Source organism: Glycine soja, chromosome 18 (assembly GCF_004193775.1).
Source record: "Glycine soja cultivar W05 chromosome 18, ASM419377v2, whole genome shotgun sequence".
NCBI lineage: Eukaryota > Viridiplantae > Streptophyta > Magnoliopsida > Fabales > Fabaceae > Glycine > Glycine soja.
The window spans coordinates 46,557,784-46,576,229 of NC_041019.1; the positions used below are offsets into that span (position 1 = coordinate 46,557,784).

The following is an 18,446-nucleotide window of genomic DNA, read 5'->3' on the forward strand; positions in this document are numbered from 1 at the left end:
TAGTTTTGAATCTATAGACTATTTACATGGCATAAATCTAACACGGAGAAAATTAAATTTGGAATTGTTTTAAGAACTATATATTGTTAAATAAATTGTTTATTTTAAATTTGTAAGTCATATAATGTCATAGATTTAAGAATTTTTTAAAAAATTACTCAAATAATAAATATTTAAGTCACATTAGATTTTGAATTAAAAAAAATTATTTTTGTTTGATAATAATCAATTAAACAACAATTGTTAACTCATCAATTCCAACACAAAAATTTATTAAGTAATATTATTTATTTTTAAACAATTCATTTAATCTTGCATTGGAAATGCTAATTAACTATTATTAGTATAACTTATAAGTCACACTTAAGAAACACATAGCTAAATTTGATAAATCTTATCTTCTAGAGATTGGTAAATCTTTTTTTAAAGATATATATAATGAATGGAAGAAAAATTGAATGAAAGAGAAGAAAAAGTTAGCTACACAGCCTACAGTATTATTTGTTGTCTTGGGAAATATGCAAATTATGTCACCGTGGATCTCTTGGATAACTATAATTCTTTGTTATTCGTTTCAGTTTTTTAAATATTGAAACCGCATAGGTGCATGTATGCAGAGCCCCGATAACATCAATTGACGCTCATGGCAAACCTACAAAAATCTTGAAAAAGAAAATGCTTGACTACAGTTATAACATAGTTACTACTCTAGTATGAAAAAACCCTTTTATAAATTAGTTTTTTGGCTTCTTAATTAGGTGTTCTGCGATTGCTTATTGAGTCAGTGTTCTGTGGTTGGTACGATGGCTACAGATGAGCAGGTTCACAAAGTTTCCCTGAAAGTTTTGGTGGACAAAGAGCAAAACAAAGTTCTATTTGCGGAGGCAGGGAAGGATTTTGTGGACGCTTTGTTGAGTATCTTAACATTGCCTTTGGGGACTATTGCTAGACTCGTGGCTAAGGAGTCAAACATTCCACCAGTGAAATTTGGCAGCCTGAGCTCATTGTATGAAAGTGTGTCTCATCTTGAAGATAAGTATCTACGGACACAAAAGTGCAAAGAAATGCTACTGCAGCCAAGGAACTCTATGGAATCTTATTGCCAGCACGTGAAACTGAACATCGATGACACCGAACCCACAAAGTACTTTCATTGTGCAGACCGGACTTGTAGTATTGTAAATGGGAGACAATTGTCCATTTTAAGATATCAAAGATGCCGTTGTGGAAAGCTAATGCAAAAAGAAGTATCTGGAAGAGAAGCGATTCTAGAAAATGGTTTTGTTAATGAAACCGCAACTTTTATAATTTGTGACGATCTTTCTGTGTTGCCCAATGTTCTTGGAACAAGTGTAAGTCTTCTTAGGAAGCTTGGAATCAAAGACATGGTTACCATTGACGAACGAAATGTAGATATCAGTAAGAGGGAGGTACGTACGCTTTCCCAGCTTAAATTATTATTATTATTATTTTCTCTAACTGATTACCATGCTGATTAGTTTTTCCTTGCAAATTTGACTAGGTTGTTGATATCCTTAAGTTGTCTTTGCTATCAAAGACACCTTTAACAGATTTTATCCTGGAGAAGAAAGATGATAATTTCAACCCAATAAACCAACCCCAAATTGGGATAGGAGAGAAATCATCTGATGAAGGTAGAAAGATGGATGTGAAAGTAATGGTAAGAAAATCAGATAGCAAAATTCTGTTTGTAGAAGCTGAGGCAGATTTTGCTGACTTACTTTTCAGTTTGCTCACTTTACCTCTGGGTGGAGTGTTGCACATGCTTAATGGATGCTCTTCCTTAGACAGCATAGATAAATTGTATAACAGCACTGTTGAATTAAATACAGACAGATATTTTAGGTCACAGGAACTCAAAGACAAACTAGCTAATCCCCAGTGTGCTCCACAATTCAACTTACACAACCAGATATTACCAATTGGCGCCGTGCGCTTGCCAGATATTACCAACAGTATGCAATTTGAGATTGTTGATCCAGAGTCATCTATTGGGGGTTCATCTAGCAATGGAGGATTTGCCAAAGCACAATCGATGTTTATGGTGACAGATGACTTGGTTATGACACCAATGTCGTCCATTTCTGGTATTTCATTTCTAAATAGATCAAAAGTCTCCCTGCTTGACCTGGAGGAAAGGGTCGTTAACATTGGTGTGAAGGAGGTAAGACACTGTGATATGAAGTATGAACTTTGTTATGCCTCGTCATTCATAGTATATTAGTTGTATTAGATTCTTTAACATTTGTTGATTTGTTTCATGGTGCAGGCACTAGCTATCTTGAAAGCTTCCTTGACCTCAACATCTGCTTTGACAAACGGTCTCAAGCAATTCATCAAAAAAGCATCAATTAAGAGGGAGATTTGATCCATTACTTCCATTTTGTTGAAGGTTATAGAATCGTCGGTTCTACAAAATAGATAGATATTTACATATTTCAGAGTCCTGGCTGTTCTAATTAATGTACTTGCTTGAGATAATTAGTTAATTGACACTATTTTATCTAATATTGTGTTTCATGTAAAGCATTCTGAATGCGTACCTGTGATTTCGTTTGCTAAGTTGATCGTCGTTTTCTGTGATTCTGTCTAACCTGGCGTAAATAGCAATACCTTTTAGTAGTATATATATATTTCTGATCAAATACCAAGTGGAAGTCTCTTTAAATGACGCTTTGCATGACAAAAAGAAAATCTTGAGACTAGCTACAAATAATAAGTCCACTTTGACGTTTAGCTATAGTTATCATCACTTTCTAAATTACTAGTATTATGCAAAGAAAATTGAAAGTTAAAATAAGATTATATATATTCAATGAGATGATCATGAATTATAGTTTTCTTTATTTTAAAACTGTATTTATAAGCATGGTTCGCTATATTTAGGTCTCTTCCCTGAATCTACGACTCCATTGTCCATGATGGTGGGCAATGGCACTCACCTAGCTTGCAATAACACGTGCAAAAATACCCCAATGACCTTCCGGTCTCACTACATTGAAGTGGACCTTTCTGTTATATATGGACTTAGCTAGTGCTGACTTGGTCCTTGGAGTGGATTGTCTTGCGAAAAAGGTTTGTGTGTGGGCCAGGCTAACCTTCACAATGGCTTGGGAGAGGTCCGAGGGATTCGTTGCGAGGTTTTGAATGCATAGAGTGGGGTACTTTGCCTTTGTGCATGATGAAATGAGCGAATCTTATGGTGTCCTTGTGACAACACATGAAGGAGGCAACAATAACACAAGGAAGATGGCGAAGCTAAAGCCAACTAGGACCAAACCCCAATCATTCCCCTTCCCCAAATCTGTCGAACTATTCAAGCATCCAAAAATATTCTAATTGATTGAAATTTGTATGATTAATTACTTTTTTTTCCTTCCAATTTTGTTCATCATCTTATTCTTCAAAGTTATGGAAAATGTTAGTGTTTGATCTTTATGTAAATTTTGGACTTGAGTTTGTTCTCTATCTTTGTGAATGAAGACAATTTTCTTAAAAAATAATAGCAAATAAAGTGACGGTTAATAAATACTATTATTTGTTAAATTTTTTATTTTTATAATATTTATTTTATTATATTTTGGCGGCTTGTCTCTATTTGTAATTGATAATTGTTGAAAAAATTCAACCAAGTACATCAATTATAATTGGATAGAAAGGACTCAATTAGGTCAATTTTGAAAACTAAGAAACCCAATTGTAAAGTAAAACAAAAAACGTAATTGATTCTTTTAAATAAAGTAAGGAATCAAATTAGATATTAAGCCTTTATAATACTTGTATATAAAGGACCTCTATTTATTGTTATGTCCTGACCGGCCATGATAACGACCATAACTGGTTTTTGGGTCTTTCTACTTCACCCTGCCCCGGCCATTTCCGACTGAAGATTGTTGATTCAAAGTCCTCTATCGGGAGTTCATCAGTCATGGAGGATTTGCTAAAGGACCATCAATGTACATTGTGACAGATGACTTGATTGTGACACCAATGGCGTCCGTTTCTAGTGTTTCATATCTAAATAGATTAAAAGTTCAACCTTTTGACATTGAGGAAAGGGTCATTAGCATTGGTATGAAGGAGGTAAGGCGCTGAGTGCGACACAGATTTTTCTTATGCCAAGTCATTCATCGCATACTATTAGTTGTACCAGATTTCATCACATTTGTTGATTTTTTTCTTCTTCTTGGTACAGGCACTGGCTATATTAAAAGCTTCCTTGACCTCAATATCTTCTTTGACAAACGGTCTCAAACAATTCACAAATAGCATTAAGAGGGGCACTTGATCCATTACTTCCATCTTGTTAAAGGTTATTGAATCATCGGTGCTACAAAATAGATTCTGCACTTACATATTTCAGACTCCTGGCTATTCTAATTAATGTACTTGCTTGAGATTAAATAATTGATACCATTTTATCAATGGGTTTCATGTAAAATACTCTGAATGCGCCTATGATTTCGTTTGCTTTGTTGATTATTTTGTGTGGTTGTGTCTATCCAGGTGTGAATAGCAATCCCTTCTAATACTAATACTAATACGTACTACTTTTTTTCCCCCTCAAATAGTAATAAGTGGACGTTGATCTCTTAACTCTTAAGAGACGCTTTGCATGACAAAAAGAAAATCACGAAACTAACTAAAATTTGGAAGTCTATCTCTTTGAAGTTGTACGACATTCAATTTTAGATGTTTAAAAAAATTTAAGGATAAATAATTACTTTTGTCCTTAAATGTATAATTTGTTAATAAATGTGTCCTTAAAAAATGAAAATACAAAATTTAGTCTATGAGAATGTAAAACATGTTATAAATATATCTGAACATTAACTTTCATCTGTCACCGTTAATAAAATATTTAATATTAAAAAAAGTGAAATATGTGATATATATATATATATATTATTTACAGTAGATTGTGACTAATTATTATAATTTAAAAAAAAAATTGTAATAATTGATATACTTTTATAATGTTTATTTTGAATAATTTCTATTGTGATAGATAAATTATGATTCATAATTAATATTATCGTTATTATTAAGTTTGTTTTAAATTATGTTTGTCAATATATTTTTTAAATAATTATTGTAATATTATACTTGTAACGATAACAAATGATAAAAATTTATCCTAAAATCGCATTTTACCCTTATATGAAATGAAATTTTAGGTCCAACGAATTAGTCCAATAGAAACGTACTGATATTTAGGTCTAATAAAAAATTTCTCACATTTTCGTCCAATAATAATAATTTATTGACATTTTGATCTAATGAAATACACTAACATTTAGGTCTAAAAAATTACTAAAATTTTTTGTCACGTAGTTCATTTTATTAACGGATATATGTTACCGACAAGATGTATTTGTCGCATTTTTTATATTTTTAAAGACTAAATTTTATATTTTTATCTTTCCATGATACATTTATCAATTTAGAAATAAAAATGACTATTTATTCAAAAACTCAATTAGTTTTCCTATATTATTAATTGAAATATCCAAAAAGTCAATTAGTTTTCCTATGTTATTAATTGAAATATTCTTTTTTTTTCTGACTTAATCCAATTGTACATAATTTTTTCAATTATTTATTTTCAAATTTTAATACCAAATTTAAAGTCACATTATTACTCTTGACCTTGTCTTTCACCTTCTCTTTAATAAAATTACAATGTTTAATAGGAAAAATAAAATATGTTAATTAGAGTTTAATAGGAAAATAAAATAATTTTTAAAATAATATAAAATAATAATTATATAAGTTTAGTTAATAGATTTTGTAGTAAATAATGATAGTTGATTAAAAAAATTATCAAAACGAACTAAATCAAATCACTTAGACTAGTTTGGTTTGATTTGAACTTGAAGTTATATTTAAAGTTAATTACGTTATTATTTTATGTTTATTTTAGATGATTTATTTTAAAAAAAATAATGAAACTGAAAAAATAGTAACGGCAAAGATGAGTGATACAGTAGTGACATCGGCGATAATATACTCAGAATTTAATTTGTTATGAATCTCAAATTTTGAAACTACTTTTTTATTTTAAAAAATAAGATGAAATATATTTAAAAAGTGTTTATATATAATAGTCAGATTGAAGTTGAAACGTTTGTACCTTCCCAATAAATACTTTTTTATTTAAAAATTATATTTATTTATATTTTAACTCAAAAACTAAAATGTATAATGAGCCCAATAAAGCCCAATTAACTTACAATCAATGGGCATTTTTCAAAACACAAACAAGCATTGGTTAACTACTAGTGTTTAATTTCTCTTCCGAACCACCCAGACGATTTCGTACTTCTAAAAATGGTAGCACTGTTTCCTAATATCTTATTCCAATTGACTGTGATGACAGCAAATGAAATTTTGAAAAGGCCACTTGCCAATAACGATAAGATTCGGTGCACCCACGCGTTGTGTTCGACTTGATTTTCCTTGGAAACAAACAACTCATGATAACGAAACTATTTCATTATTCAAAGTCATTATTATACATTTTATATTTTTATCATCATTAGTCCTTCATAAAAAGAGGTAGGATTTGGAGATTTGAGGATGTACCAGAAGTTATTATAAATTTTTATACATAACTTTCTTTTTTATAAATTATTACACGAGGATGTATCTATTAATGATTAGGGAAGTAAAATTTATAAGAATTAGATTATAAATTTAGACAACATATGCATGAATATATATTAAGATTAAAAGTGATATAGCTAGAGTTGCATTATTGTTACTTAAAAAAATACTCCAAACTTTTATTATTTTAATATTGATTATTTTGAATCCGTGAGTGAGACATGATCAAGTGATACAAACTGGGAAACTTTGTAAAGTACACCTCTAATAACTTTTTACTAATGTTCTAATTATATATTTAATTTTATGTTGATCATCATATATTAATTTTTTTTTAAATAAAAGCAACAGAAAGAACTCATATATGATTGTTACACCTGGGGAGTAGTAGTAGCTAGGAGTAATGTTTTCCTCTCGAAAGTCGTCCAGAAATTACTTGATAGAAATGTCTAGAACACATCAACTAACATTTTCTTTATCTGTACCACGTTAACATAATTAATCCTGAAACACTTTAATTTGAAAAGATAATGCTTTATATAGTAGACTTTGGAAAATATATTCGGTGACTGTTGAGTGACTTGGTGTATGTGCGGCAGTTGCTACAATGGCTGAAAATGCAAATCAATCGAACAAACAAGGTTACACACTTCCTCTTAAAGTTTTGGTAGACAAAGAGACAAATAAAGTTTTGTTTGCTGAGGCAGGGAAGGATTTTGTTGATGTTCTATTGAGTTTCTTAACTTTGCCGATGGGAACTATTGCTAGACTCGTGGCTAAGGACTCAAAGTTGGAAGCCTGAGTTCATTGTATGAAAGCGTGTCAAATCTTCAAGAAAAACATCTATGGACACCGAAATGCAAACAAATGCTACTGCGGCCTAGGAACTGGATGGAAGCTTGTTGTCAAAAATTGAAACTTAACATAGATGACACAGAACCTATGAAGTACTTTATTTGTGACAGCTGGGATTGTGTTAGAAAAGAAAGAGGTAACCTTTTAAGCACTTTTAAGAATAAAAAATGCCATTGTGGAAAGCCTATGGACAGAGAGATTTCTCTAGAAGAAAGGACTTCAGAAAATGGCTTTGTGAAAGAAACTGCATCGTTTATAATCTGTGACGATCTTCGTGTGATGCCAAATTCTCTTGGTACAAGTGTGGATCTGTTTCATGAGCTTGGAGCCAAAAACATGGAGGCTATTGAGGAAAGAACTGTAGAAATCGGCAACAAGGAGGTATGTTTTTTCATCTTGTATATCTACTTTGGTCTTGACAATTTTTTTTTAAACTTATTTGTTCATCTTGTGTTTGTGTAGTTACTGGATCTACTCAAGTGTTCATTCCTTTCAAAGACCCCTCTAACGGACTTTATCTTAAACAAGAAACAATTTCTTTATGTATACACAAAACATCAATGTCAGTTTGAGATTGGAGAGGTTTCATCTAATGTGATTAGGCAGATGGTTCTAAAAGTGTTGATAAGGAAATCAGATAGGAAGATTCTGTTTGTTGAAGGACAAGAAGATTTTGCAGACTTCATATTTGGTTTTCTTACCTTGCCCTTGGGAGGTGTTCTGCACATGCTTGGAGGTTTCTCTTCTTATAGCTGCTTGGATAAATTATATAAGAGCGTTACAGAATTGTGTCCATATAGATATTTAATGTCACCATCACTCAAACACATGCTTGTGAATCCTCAATGTGCGCCACAATTCGGAATCTACAACCAGATATTACAAATTGGTGACTTACCTGTGTTTTATTGCAAGTCTTATGAAAAGGATATGAAACAAATCAGTGTTCTTGTTAACTCTACAAAGTCTCTTCGACTTTATGGGGAACTTTATAAAACAATGGATATTGTTGATCCTAAGTCCTCTGATGGAAAATCAAATTCTGGAGGATGTGATAGGACCAGCAATGTACATGGTGACGGATGACTTGGTTGTAACTCCAATATTATCCATTTCTGGTGTTTCATATCTAAATAGATCAAAAGTGCGTCTTTCTGACTTGGAGCAAAGGGTCATCAACATTGGTCTGAAAGAGGTAATGCTGTTTCTTAGACTTTTGAGTATTTGTTATTCTATGTGTAGTGTACTATTGTTTGTATTCGATATTATAATTATTTATTGTACAATATTGCAGTGTCTAAGTATTTTGAAGGCTTCATTGATCTCAACATCTGCTTTGACAAATGGTCTCGAGAAATTCATAATGCCTGACAAGGTATTATTGATCACATGTTTTAGATCTCCAGATTTTAGATTCGTGAGTGTTACGATTTTACATATTTACAAATATTTTAACCCTCGCTGTAATGTTTCCTTAAATTGATTGTGTTGTACTTCTTCAACTTGTCATGTTCAATGAAAACTATGGACTTATTTCTTTTCATTTCTGAATGTTAATGTTACGAAAATGCCAATGTTTTTTTATTTTTGACTTACATTACAAAAAAATAAAGATTTACGCAACAATTTGTGACGGTGGAGGCGGGTATAGCTTGACCAGCTTCATTAATTACTGCTTCTACTTTTCGGTTAAACAAATTTGAAATTAAAATATTTGGAGGAAACAGTAAGTTACAAAGAAAAACACTATGTCTGGGACTGTGGATCACTGCTTTAGCTGCAGCATGACAGTTTATTTGCGAAGTATTTTCTTGTTATCTACATCAGAATGAAAGAACTATCTGTTTTTTCGTAATATATATTTAGTATGTGAAAACAAACTAACATGAAATGTTACCTTCTTGTTATGTCAGTGACAGTGTCTAAACTTGGAATTAATTAAGAGTTTTTATTCGTTAGGCTATGGTGTAAAAAATGTTAAAGTACTGTTATAAAATTGGGAGCACTTAGTTGTTTAGATAATTTTTCTTTACATTGGGAGAAAATAGACATAACATACTAAAAATTTATGCATAGGCTTGGATAGTTGTGTATTTGGTCATATACAAATACAATTTTCTGCTGTTTTCTTCTTGCTGCTTTGATAGGCAGTAATCACTTATTGAACAAGTTTTCTAAAATCAATTTGTTAATGTAAATTAATTTGAGGCCGAGTTGGTAAGAGTACTAAAACTTTCTGCCAATCTTTAGTTTCTTCCAACCCTTCTTCTCTTGGAGTACTTTTGGATATTTATAAGGACGTCTAAATGTAATTATAATTAGTAATACTTACAGCTAAATACAAGTTTATAAACAAGATGGTTGTTGCATGACTCTTTCTATCATCATTAATTTAATGCCTGATTTGATTCTAATATTAACTCAACATGGTTTTCAACGTTAATGCAGGAAGCTAAAGGACGACATTAAGCACCTCCTCTAGCTAGACTGTAGACACAAACCAGCATTATGAAAGCATGTCCACTTGCTTATGGATGAACTAGTGTAAGAGAACTAGTGTAATATTCTTATGGATGAACTAGTGTAAGAGAACTAGTGTAATATTCTTATGGATGAACTCAGGTTGGATCATTTTGTTCTTCCCGCATGACGTTGTTGCTTTACATTTCATTTGTAAAGTTAATTATTTATGACACATTAATTGCTTAACGGGCAAGGTGCAAGGGACAGTTCGCATCTTATTTTAAATGTTTTTGTACTTTTTTTATCCAAAAAAACTGCGCTGATTAGCTAGGGTGTAGTAAAACAGGTAAGCAAAATAGATAACTTTGGAGATAAAGGATACGTAAAACTCATTGATAAATGTTGATCAAGATCGGTAGACCCTTTTTAAAAGGGTGTCTGGATAGTTTGTGTTTTTGTGTTTAAAAGGAAAAAAAGTAGTACAAACCTGAGCTGTGCATTTAAAGTGTTACTTTATAGTATTATGTTGGATTTTATCATATATAAAAATATCATTTATAATTTATAAGAAAATAGTTTAACATCATTTTTTCCAAATATTCATACATTTTTATTTATCTTATTAAATTAAGTGCATATTATTAGTTTTTTCTTAGAGCTTCCCAAATACTTGTATTTTTCTTTTATCATAGTATCAATAATCACAAATAATTGTAAACAAAGTTTTCAATGTGATTCAAAATAATATTTAGTTTCTCTTTCTTTCTTTACCTTTATGTTCCCCGTCATCGTCCTTTGTTATAAGTCATTGATCTTGGTCAATACCTTTCCAGTTCTCCTACACACCAACGTTTTTCAACTTTCAACAAAATCCCTCTATCTTTTTGCTACGGCTTTGTTGCCATAAGGTGATTTCCAACCACCATGCACTGCCTTCCTCGGCGGTGAGTGGCGATTTCTGATGAGGATACATATAGAATTGTTGTTTGAGACTTGATGTTGGATTTGATGTCCTTAAGTTTGGTAGATATCCAGGTTCTCTCAATGTCTAGCATTGTCGAGCTTTGACTACAGGTGTTTCATTAAATGCTATTGAAAATTTTTGAAAATATATTGACTATTGTTTGAAAGTCTTGCAATATTTTAGAAAAGGTTCACACCAATTGTTTGGTGATTTATCTTTTTGACCTATTTTGACTTATTGTTTTTAGCCTTTTAGTATTGTTTTGATGATTGTAGCTTGTGTCATATGTGGAGGTTAAACACTATTTCTTTGTTTGCTTCTGCCTATGATGGTTAAGTATTGTTTTAGCTTATGTCATGGATGATTAAACCTTGGTTGCTTTTGACTTGAGCGATTAAGCATTGTTTAGCTTCTACTCTTGATGGGTTAAGCTTTAATTGATGATTAGAGCTTCTATCAAATGGCCTTGTTGTTGCCTTTACTTGGTGGTTAAGCTTTGATTTGTATATTTTGACATTTGATGCTTGCTTTGGACTCTTGGAAGAAGATTGGGAAGACCGATGTTGGTCGATAACTTTTAGAAGCTATGCACCATGGCCGCACTTACTTTTTGATTTGTGCCTATATTTTTGTTTTGGTCGAATGTCTTTACTTAGTTTCATTGTATTTTGATGTGTTTTTTTTGTTCATTGTCCATTCCAGACAGGAAGTGTTGTAAGCTTACGGGGACTATTAAAGATATAAATTACTAGTATTATTAGTTAATTTAGTTCCGTGAAAATTAAAATTAATATTAAAATGTTATAATAATTCATGCACTTTAATTACCCAATCAATTAAATTAGATTCATTTTATATCATCCCGCTGTTTGATTGTTTTCTTGAAACAACTCTCAATGTGGCCTTCTCACTGTGCAGAGTGACACCTAAGTTCAAAAATAAAACTAAAAATAATATTTAGTATATAACAAACTCAATTTTAATTTGAAATGCAACCGTCTTCCTGTGTCCCTTACTATATGTCAAATTTTAGACCTTATTTCCTCCCTCTTTACTTAGTTTCATTGTATTTTGATGTGTTTTTTTTTTCATTGTCCATTCCAGACAGGAAATGTTGTAAGCTTACGGGGACTATTAAAGATATAAATTACTAGTATTACTAGTTAATTTAGTTCCGTGAAAATTAAAATTAATATTAAAATGTTATAATAATTCATGCACTTTAATTACCCAATCAATTAAATTAGATTCATTTTATATCATCCCGCTGTTTGATTGTTTTCTTGAAACAACTCTCAATGTGGCCTTCTCACTGTGCAGAGTGACACCTAAGTTCAAAAATAAAACTAAAAATAATATTTAGTATATAACAAACTCAATTTTAATTTGAAATGCAACCGTCTTCCTGTGTCCCTTATCTGATGAGTAACTAACATATCATGCAATGTTAATAACAACCAATTATGTTACTTCATTAATTTTCAACATTTGAATCAAATTTTTTTTAGTACTCTTTGGAAACTTGAGTATCGCCTGTTGTTGATATCTTTAAGATATTATTTGTATTTTAAAATATTAAGAATTGTTTTAGAGTATTTTAGGATTCTTTTCCTGTTTTAAGGATAGGATTTTATCAATACTTAAATTGTGTTATAACAAACTCAATTTTAATTTGAAATGCAACCGTCTTCCTGTGTCCCTTATCTGATGAGTAACTAACATATCATGCAATGTTAATAACAACCAATTATGTTACTTCATTAATTTTCAACATTTGAATCAAATTTTTTTTAGTACTCTTTGGAAACTTGAGTATCGCCTGTTGTTGATATCTTTAAGATATTATTTGTATTTTAAAATATTAAGAATTGTTTTAGAGTATTGTAGGATTCTTTTCCTGCTTTAAGGATAGGATTTTATCAATACTTAAATTGTGTTACACTTTTTGCTCTATATATATTTTGTGAGATTTTTTAAAAAAATAGTTGATTATTTTTTTTAAATAAATAAATAAACAAATTTGATCCTGCAACCGATTTATTTTTTCTACTCAAAACTCTCGACATATTATTTTCAATCAAAATATGAGGGCATTTAAGTTAAAATTGTGATATGGAATAATTTTAAAGATTAAAAATAAAAAATTTAGTAAAAATTTGATAAAATTATAAGATATAAGATAAAAAAATTTTAACAACAAAGATTAATGTTTGACAAAAAAATCAAAATAATAATAAAATATATATTAAAAGGAAATTTAAAAAATATATTACATAAGTACTAATCGAATAAGAACAGTAAATTATAAACAGATAATAATAATAATAATTAATCACAATATATTATTACTGGACAATAATTTATCTTTCCCTCCATATCACATAGACTATTTTATTAACTATGACGGATAAAGGAACGGAAGTACATATGAACTAAATTTTGTATATCTTTTGTGAGCAAATTACATATTGATAACAAAAATATTTACCCTTTTAAGTCCCGATACAAAAGCCCCATCTTATTAATCACTTCCAGAGATAAAAGATACAGCTAGAGGACATGTTGGCAAAATTGATTTCTCCTCAAAGCTCTAATGTCTTTGATGCTTTTGTTAAGAAATGTAACGCCAGTTTCTTGATAACGGACGATCTGATGAAAGTTCTGCCAAACTCATTGGATATTTTTTTTTATCTGTTCAAGAATAGTGGAATAAAAGACGTGTCTTCAGTGCGTGAAATGAGCGTGACTATAGCTAAGGATCAGGTTTCTTTATGCTCAATTCCTTGAAATTGCATATCATATTACTGAGGCTTTCGCTATTCGATGTTGTGATGATTATATATTGATTTGTCAATCTTCTTACAGGCATTGGATCTGCTGAAGAGTTGTTTGCATTCGAAGACAACTTTGACAGATTTGTTCTTAGAAAAACGTTTTTTTAAGACATCATTTGAAGGGAAAAAAAATATCCCGTGTACAGCTCAAATGGGAGTAGCAAGATCAACGAGAAAATAATGCATAGAAAATCAAATGGAGAGATATTGTTTGCCCAAGGACAAGAAGATTTTGCTGACTTTATTTTTAGTTTGCTCACTATTCCTTTAGGAGGAGTGGTACATTTCATGGAAGGCTGTTCTTCTTTTGGCAGCATATATGGGTTGTATAAGAGTGTTATTGATTTAGCTGAAGAATATTGGACTACAAAGGAAGTAAAAGATAAACTTGTTAATGCACATTGCAACAGATGATTTGGTTGTGACGCGAATGTCATCCATTTGTGTAATGTCTTTACTACAAAGTATGAGCATTCCCGTTAGTGACCTGGCAGAGAAAGTGGTTAGCATTGGCATCAAGGAGGTAAGTACAAAGAGTCAAAAAGTATCTGATCTCTTTCTGTTTTCATTTGCTTAAAATTTGTATTACCTTAGCTTGAATGGAGTTATAATTGTAAATTTAATTGTGTTGGCGCAGGGTGTCCGCATGCTACGAGCATCTTTGACCTCTACATCAGCCCTAACAATTGGTCTCAATCACTTGTTGACCAAAGCTAAGGAGGAGAACTGTAATTACAAATATTATTCTGTTTTTAGGATACATCGTGGGCAATAGAATCAGCACGATAGTTACTTGTAGTCCTTTTAATTTGGGTTTTTTCTTTTCCATTTACAGCACATTGTGAAATCCAATGACTTGCCTTGATAAGTAAGAATGTTCTATTGTCCTACGTTGATTTTGTAGATTTGTTAAGTGTTTACTAAAAACTTTGATCTATTATTTTTGTATTTATAAGTTGATCGTATAATGATCTTCTTTTATCTACGTATATAAATATATTCAAAAAAAATATATGTACTTAGTCAACTGGAAATCTTCTTCTACATGTATGAGTAAAATTCGCATACACTAAAAAATTAGTATACTACTTTAAAGAAAGAAACGTCTTTCTAATTTACTGAATAACAATGATTAAGATCGATTTTCTACGAGATCTATCAGTTTAATGAAGTCAAAATAATTACTTTTCAATAGAAGTAATCATCAACTAGATTAACAACTATAGTACTCTTTGTCTATTCTTAGTAGCTCAAGATCATGAATCTAATGTGTATTGAACGAAATTACTATATTGATAGCAAAATTTGGTAGTGATATTAAATCCATTTAAGAATGATTTTATATTTCTCTTCCTTAGCATTACAAACCACATCTATCACTGTGTTTTTCTATCTCCTCTCACCAGCGTGTTTAGTAAGGAAGGAAAAAGAGAAATATAAAAAACACTTAAGATTCAACTTCAACAAGATATTGCAATTGGTGAAGCCTGCTTAGCTGTGTTTCATTGTAGTTCTAATGAAAAAGATAAGAAACAAAGCCATGCTCTTGTTACTTCACCAAAGCCTATTTGACAGAACGGGGAAATGAATTTAGACCTCATGGATTTCCCAAAGGACCATCAATGTACATGGTGACAGATGACTTGGTTTTGACTCCAAAATCACCCATTTCTGCTGTTTCTTATCTAAATACATCACAAGTCCCCCTCTCCGACTTGGGGCAAAGAGTCATCAACATTGGTTTGAAGGAGGTAATGCAATTTCTTAGACTTCTTTGATTTTTTTTTATTCTATGTGTAGTGTACTATTGCTGGTATCAAATATCATAATTATTAATTCAGGGTCTAAGTATACCGAAGGCTTCATTAATCTCAACAATGGTCTAAAGCAATTCGTAATGCCTGTCAAGGTATTGAGCATATATTCTGTTCTCGTAGATTTTAGAATCATAAGTGCTGCTATTTTACATATTTACAAATATTTTAACAACGATGTATTCATATAGTACTAATCTGTTTGCAATCCTAAATCTTCCTTTTTTTTTCATATTAATAGGGCTATAGGAGTACCTTTTTTTCATATTTAGTAGTAGATGAAAAGACAACATTATTAAATAAAAATATCCTTAATATTGAGGCGTTGAGATAGATCGCAAAGGGAAATTTGTTGAGGGTTCACGAAGGCTTGGTGTTGAGAGGTCAATGTCCATGGAAAAAAGGTGGAAAGAATATGGTCATTAATTGGAATCGATGATCATGCGAGTTTTGCATTATTTCGGCACTTGCCTATCTTTATAGCTATAAGTCCAGAAAAGATGAGATAATTGTATCCAACCCTTTAAGTTTAGAAAAGATGTACACAACCCCTCCTGCATCCCTTCCTATCTCTTGGCTGAACCCATGACAATCTGAACGAAAGGATGTACAAAAAATGAAAGGAACCAAAACTAGCATGTTAACCTGAAAAGAATAAAACTTGTCTAATAAATTTTAAAAATCTCCACTTGATAAGAAAAATAGATTCTATAAGAACTAAATTGATGAAAAAATCATAATAATAAAACTTTAAATAATCACCTTGGGGTTATTGCTTCCAATGATTTCAGTGGCCAGCTTCCTGCTCCTTGGCAATTGAGCGTCCAAGTTATGAAAATGTTTTCTCAAACCAAACACTCCTTTATTCTGTTAAAAATACAAAGCAAAAACTAGTTTTAGAGCTTGCTCTGTGGTTAAATGAGCATTGTTTTACTTTTTCTCTCTTAAGAGTTGCTTCTTTCTTGCTTATACAAGAGGCTTCTACCTCTTCCTTTAACAAAATGCTGTCATCCCACTTTCTCCGTTTGAGTCCATATTTTCATATGAAAACTGTTTTAAATTCTAATTGTATAAGGGAAAGTAGATGAGTAAAATATAGTTGATTTTAGTGTACTAAACCCTAAGGTTTTTTGGACTCCCTTTTTATGTGGAAAAAAAATTCAAATGAGAAAGCTCATTTGTTTCACTTATTTAAGTGGAGAGTGATCAAATTAGAGAGATAGACATATAGAGAGAGACTCATTTGAGAGGGAGAAACAACTAGAAATCATTCATAGAGAAAGGAGAGAGAAAATTATTGTGATTTTCGAATACCCACCCGAGAGCATTTTTCAAATTGTAATTGCGGATTCGTTCACTGTTGGATTTGGCTAATTTTTGGACAATATATTCTACCCAAATGATACTTCAAATTATCCAATTGGATCGTGATAAAGATATCTGGAGAGAGATGAGTATTTTGCATTCTTTGTTCTATATGTTGGGATTTCATCTTCTTGTTTCTATTATACCAATTGAAGGTTTGTTTTGATTTGGCTATTTGCAGCACGTTTTAGTGCACTTGTTGAATACTCTCTTGTATCTTAATTGATTATAGTGAATTTATTTCTTTGGTATGGATCACTCGTGTTTTTTCCTCTTGCATTGAGAGATTTTTCACGTCAAACAAATTGTGTCTTTATTTTCTTTAATTTCTATTTTGTTCTCTATATTTTATTGGTGTTCCTCACATGTTCTTGTAAGTTTGAGGAAATTTATTTTTAATGTTTATTACTTTGTTATAAAGTTTGTTATTGTGTTGACCTATTTTCACCTTCAGAATGGTATCAGAGCCTGGTTAAAGGACTGGTTTTCTACTTGCTTGAATGATGGAGGCACATATGAAGGGTGATAGAGACAAGAGCAGGAACAAAGTCTAGGTCTCGGTACAAGAATGTTGAGTGTTATTATTGCCACATAACAGGACATCAGGAAGAATTATTTTCTATGGAAGAAGGAAAATAAAGACAAGAAGGGTAAGCAAAAAGAGAAGAATAATGATGATGACAACAAATGTGAGGTGAAGTTCCACATCAAGTAAAAGTGAAAAAGTTAATACTATATAGGTGAGACAAAAAACTAAAATAAAGGTATATATATAAACTTTTTAAGGTCTAAAACATTCATAATAACTTATTTAAAAGTATAAACTAAAATTGAGTATTATTTCTATTTCAAATTTATTGATGTGAACGTAGATTTAATTATTCCTAAAGGCTGCTGTTAATATATTTAAAATAATTTTAATTATAAGAAGAAATTTTAAAGAAGTTACATTATTGAGGAGAGCTATTCAATTATTGAAATACAATACATATAAGAAAATAAATACTTCCTACATAATAATCAACAAATATTTTTGTTGTTTATTATAAGAATAATTTTTCTAGCTTATTAAAATACACTTATTTATTTTAATCTATAATTAAATACTACTTTAAATTGTTTCTTTCTCTCTTTTATGAAGATTGAAAAGATGAATCTTTCATTAATGTTAAAGACAAATTTAAAAAAAAATTATAATTAAAGAAAAATTTAATGTTAACACTTAAATTAACTAATTTTTTTAATAAGCACAGACACTATCACCCTGTGTATCTGCATTAATAATGTGTTACACTGTGTATAAATTAAAGAAACAAATCATGTATTTGTTTTATTGTTGGAAAAACATTTCTTATATTTATTTTAAAAAATAAATTTCAAGTTTTTTAGAATAAAAATAAAATTAAAAGAAGTAGTAAGATAGTTTGGGATTTTAAAAACAAAAGAAAATGACAATATTTAACGAATACTAATTTATTTAAGAAAATAGTAAAATGGTATGAAATCTTAAATTTAAAAAGACAT

General features: G+C 30.6%; 2 protein-coding genes across 2 annotated transcripts; both read left to right on the forward strand.

The window, feature by feature from the left end:
- Nucleotides 1-683: 683 nt before the first annotated feature.
- LOC114394882 lies at nucleotides 684-2,481 on the forward strand. Its single transcript, XM_028356555.1, has 3 exons — nucleotides 684-1,430; nucleotides 1,523-2,185; nucleotides 2,291-2,481. The coding sequence occupies exons 1-3, from the start codon at nucleotides 804-806 to the stop codon at nucleotides 2,387-2,389; spliced, it is 1,389 nt and encodes a 462-aa protein (XP_028212356.1). The 5' UTR covers nucleotides 684-803; the 3' UTR covers nucleotides 2,390-2,481.
- A 4,753-nt stretch (nucleotides 2,482-7,234) lies between these two features.
- On the forward strand, nucleotides 7,235-17,448 carry LOC114397329. The gene is made up of 10 exons (XM_028359394.1): nucleotides 7,235-7,416; nucleotides 7,593-7,863; nucleotides 7,945-8,218; nucleotides 8,427-8,677; nucleotides 8,777-8,857; nucleotides 14,015-14,066; nucleotides 14,154-14,266; nucleotides 14,381-14,471; nucleotides 15,585-15,652; nucleotides 17,377-17,448. Exons 1-10 carry the CDS (start codon nucleotides 7,235-7,237, stop codon nucleotides 17,446-17,448), a joined length of 1,455 nt encoding a protein of 484 aa, XP_028215195.1.
- Nucleotides 17,449-18,446: the final 998 nt, after the last annotated feature.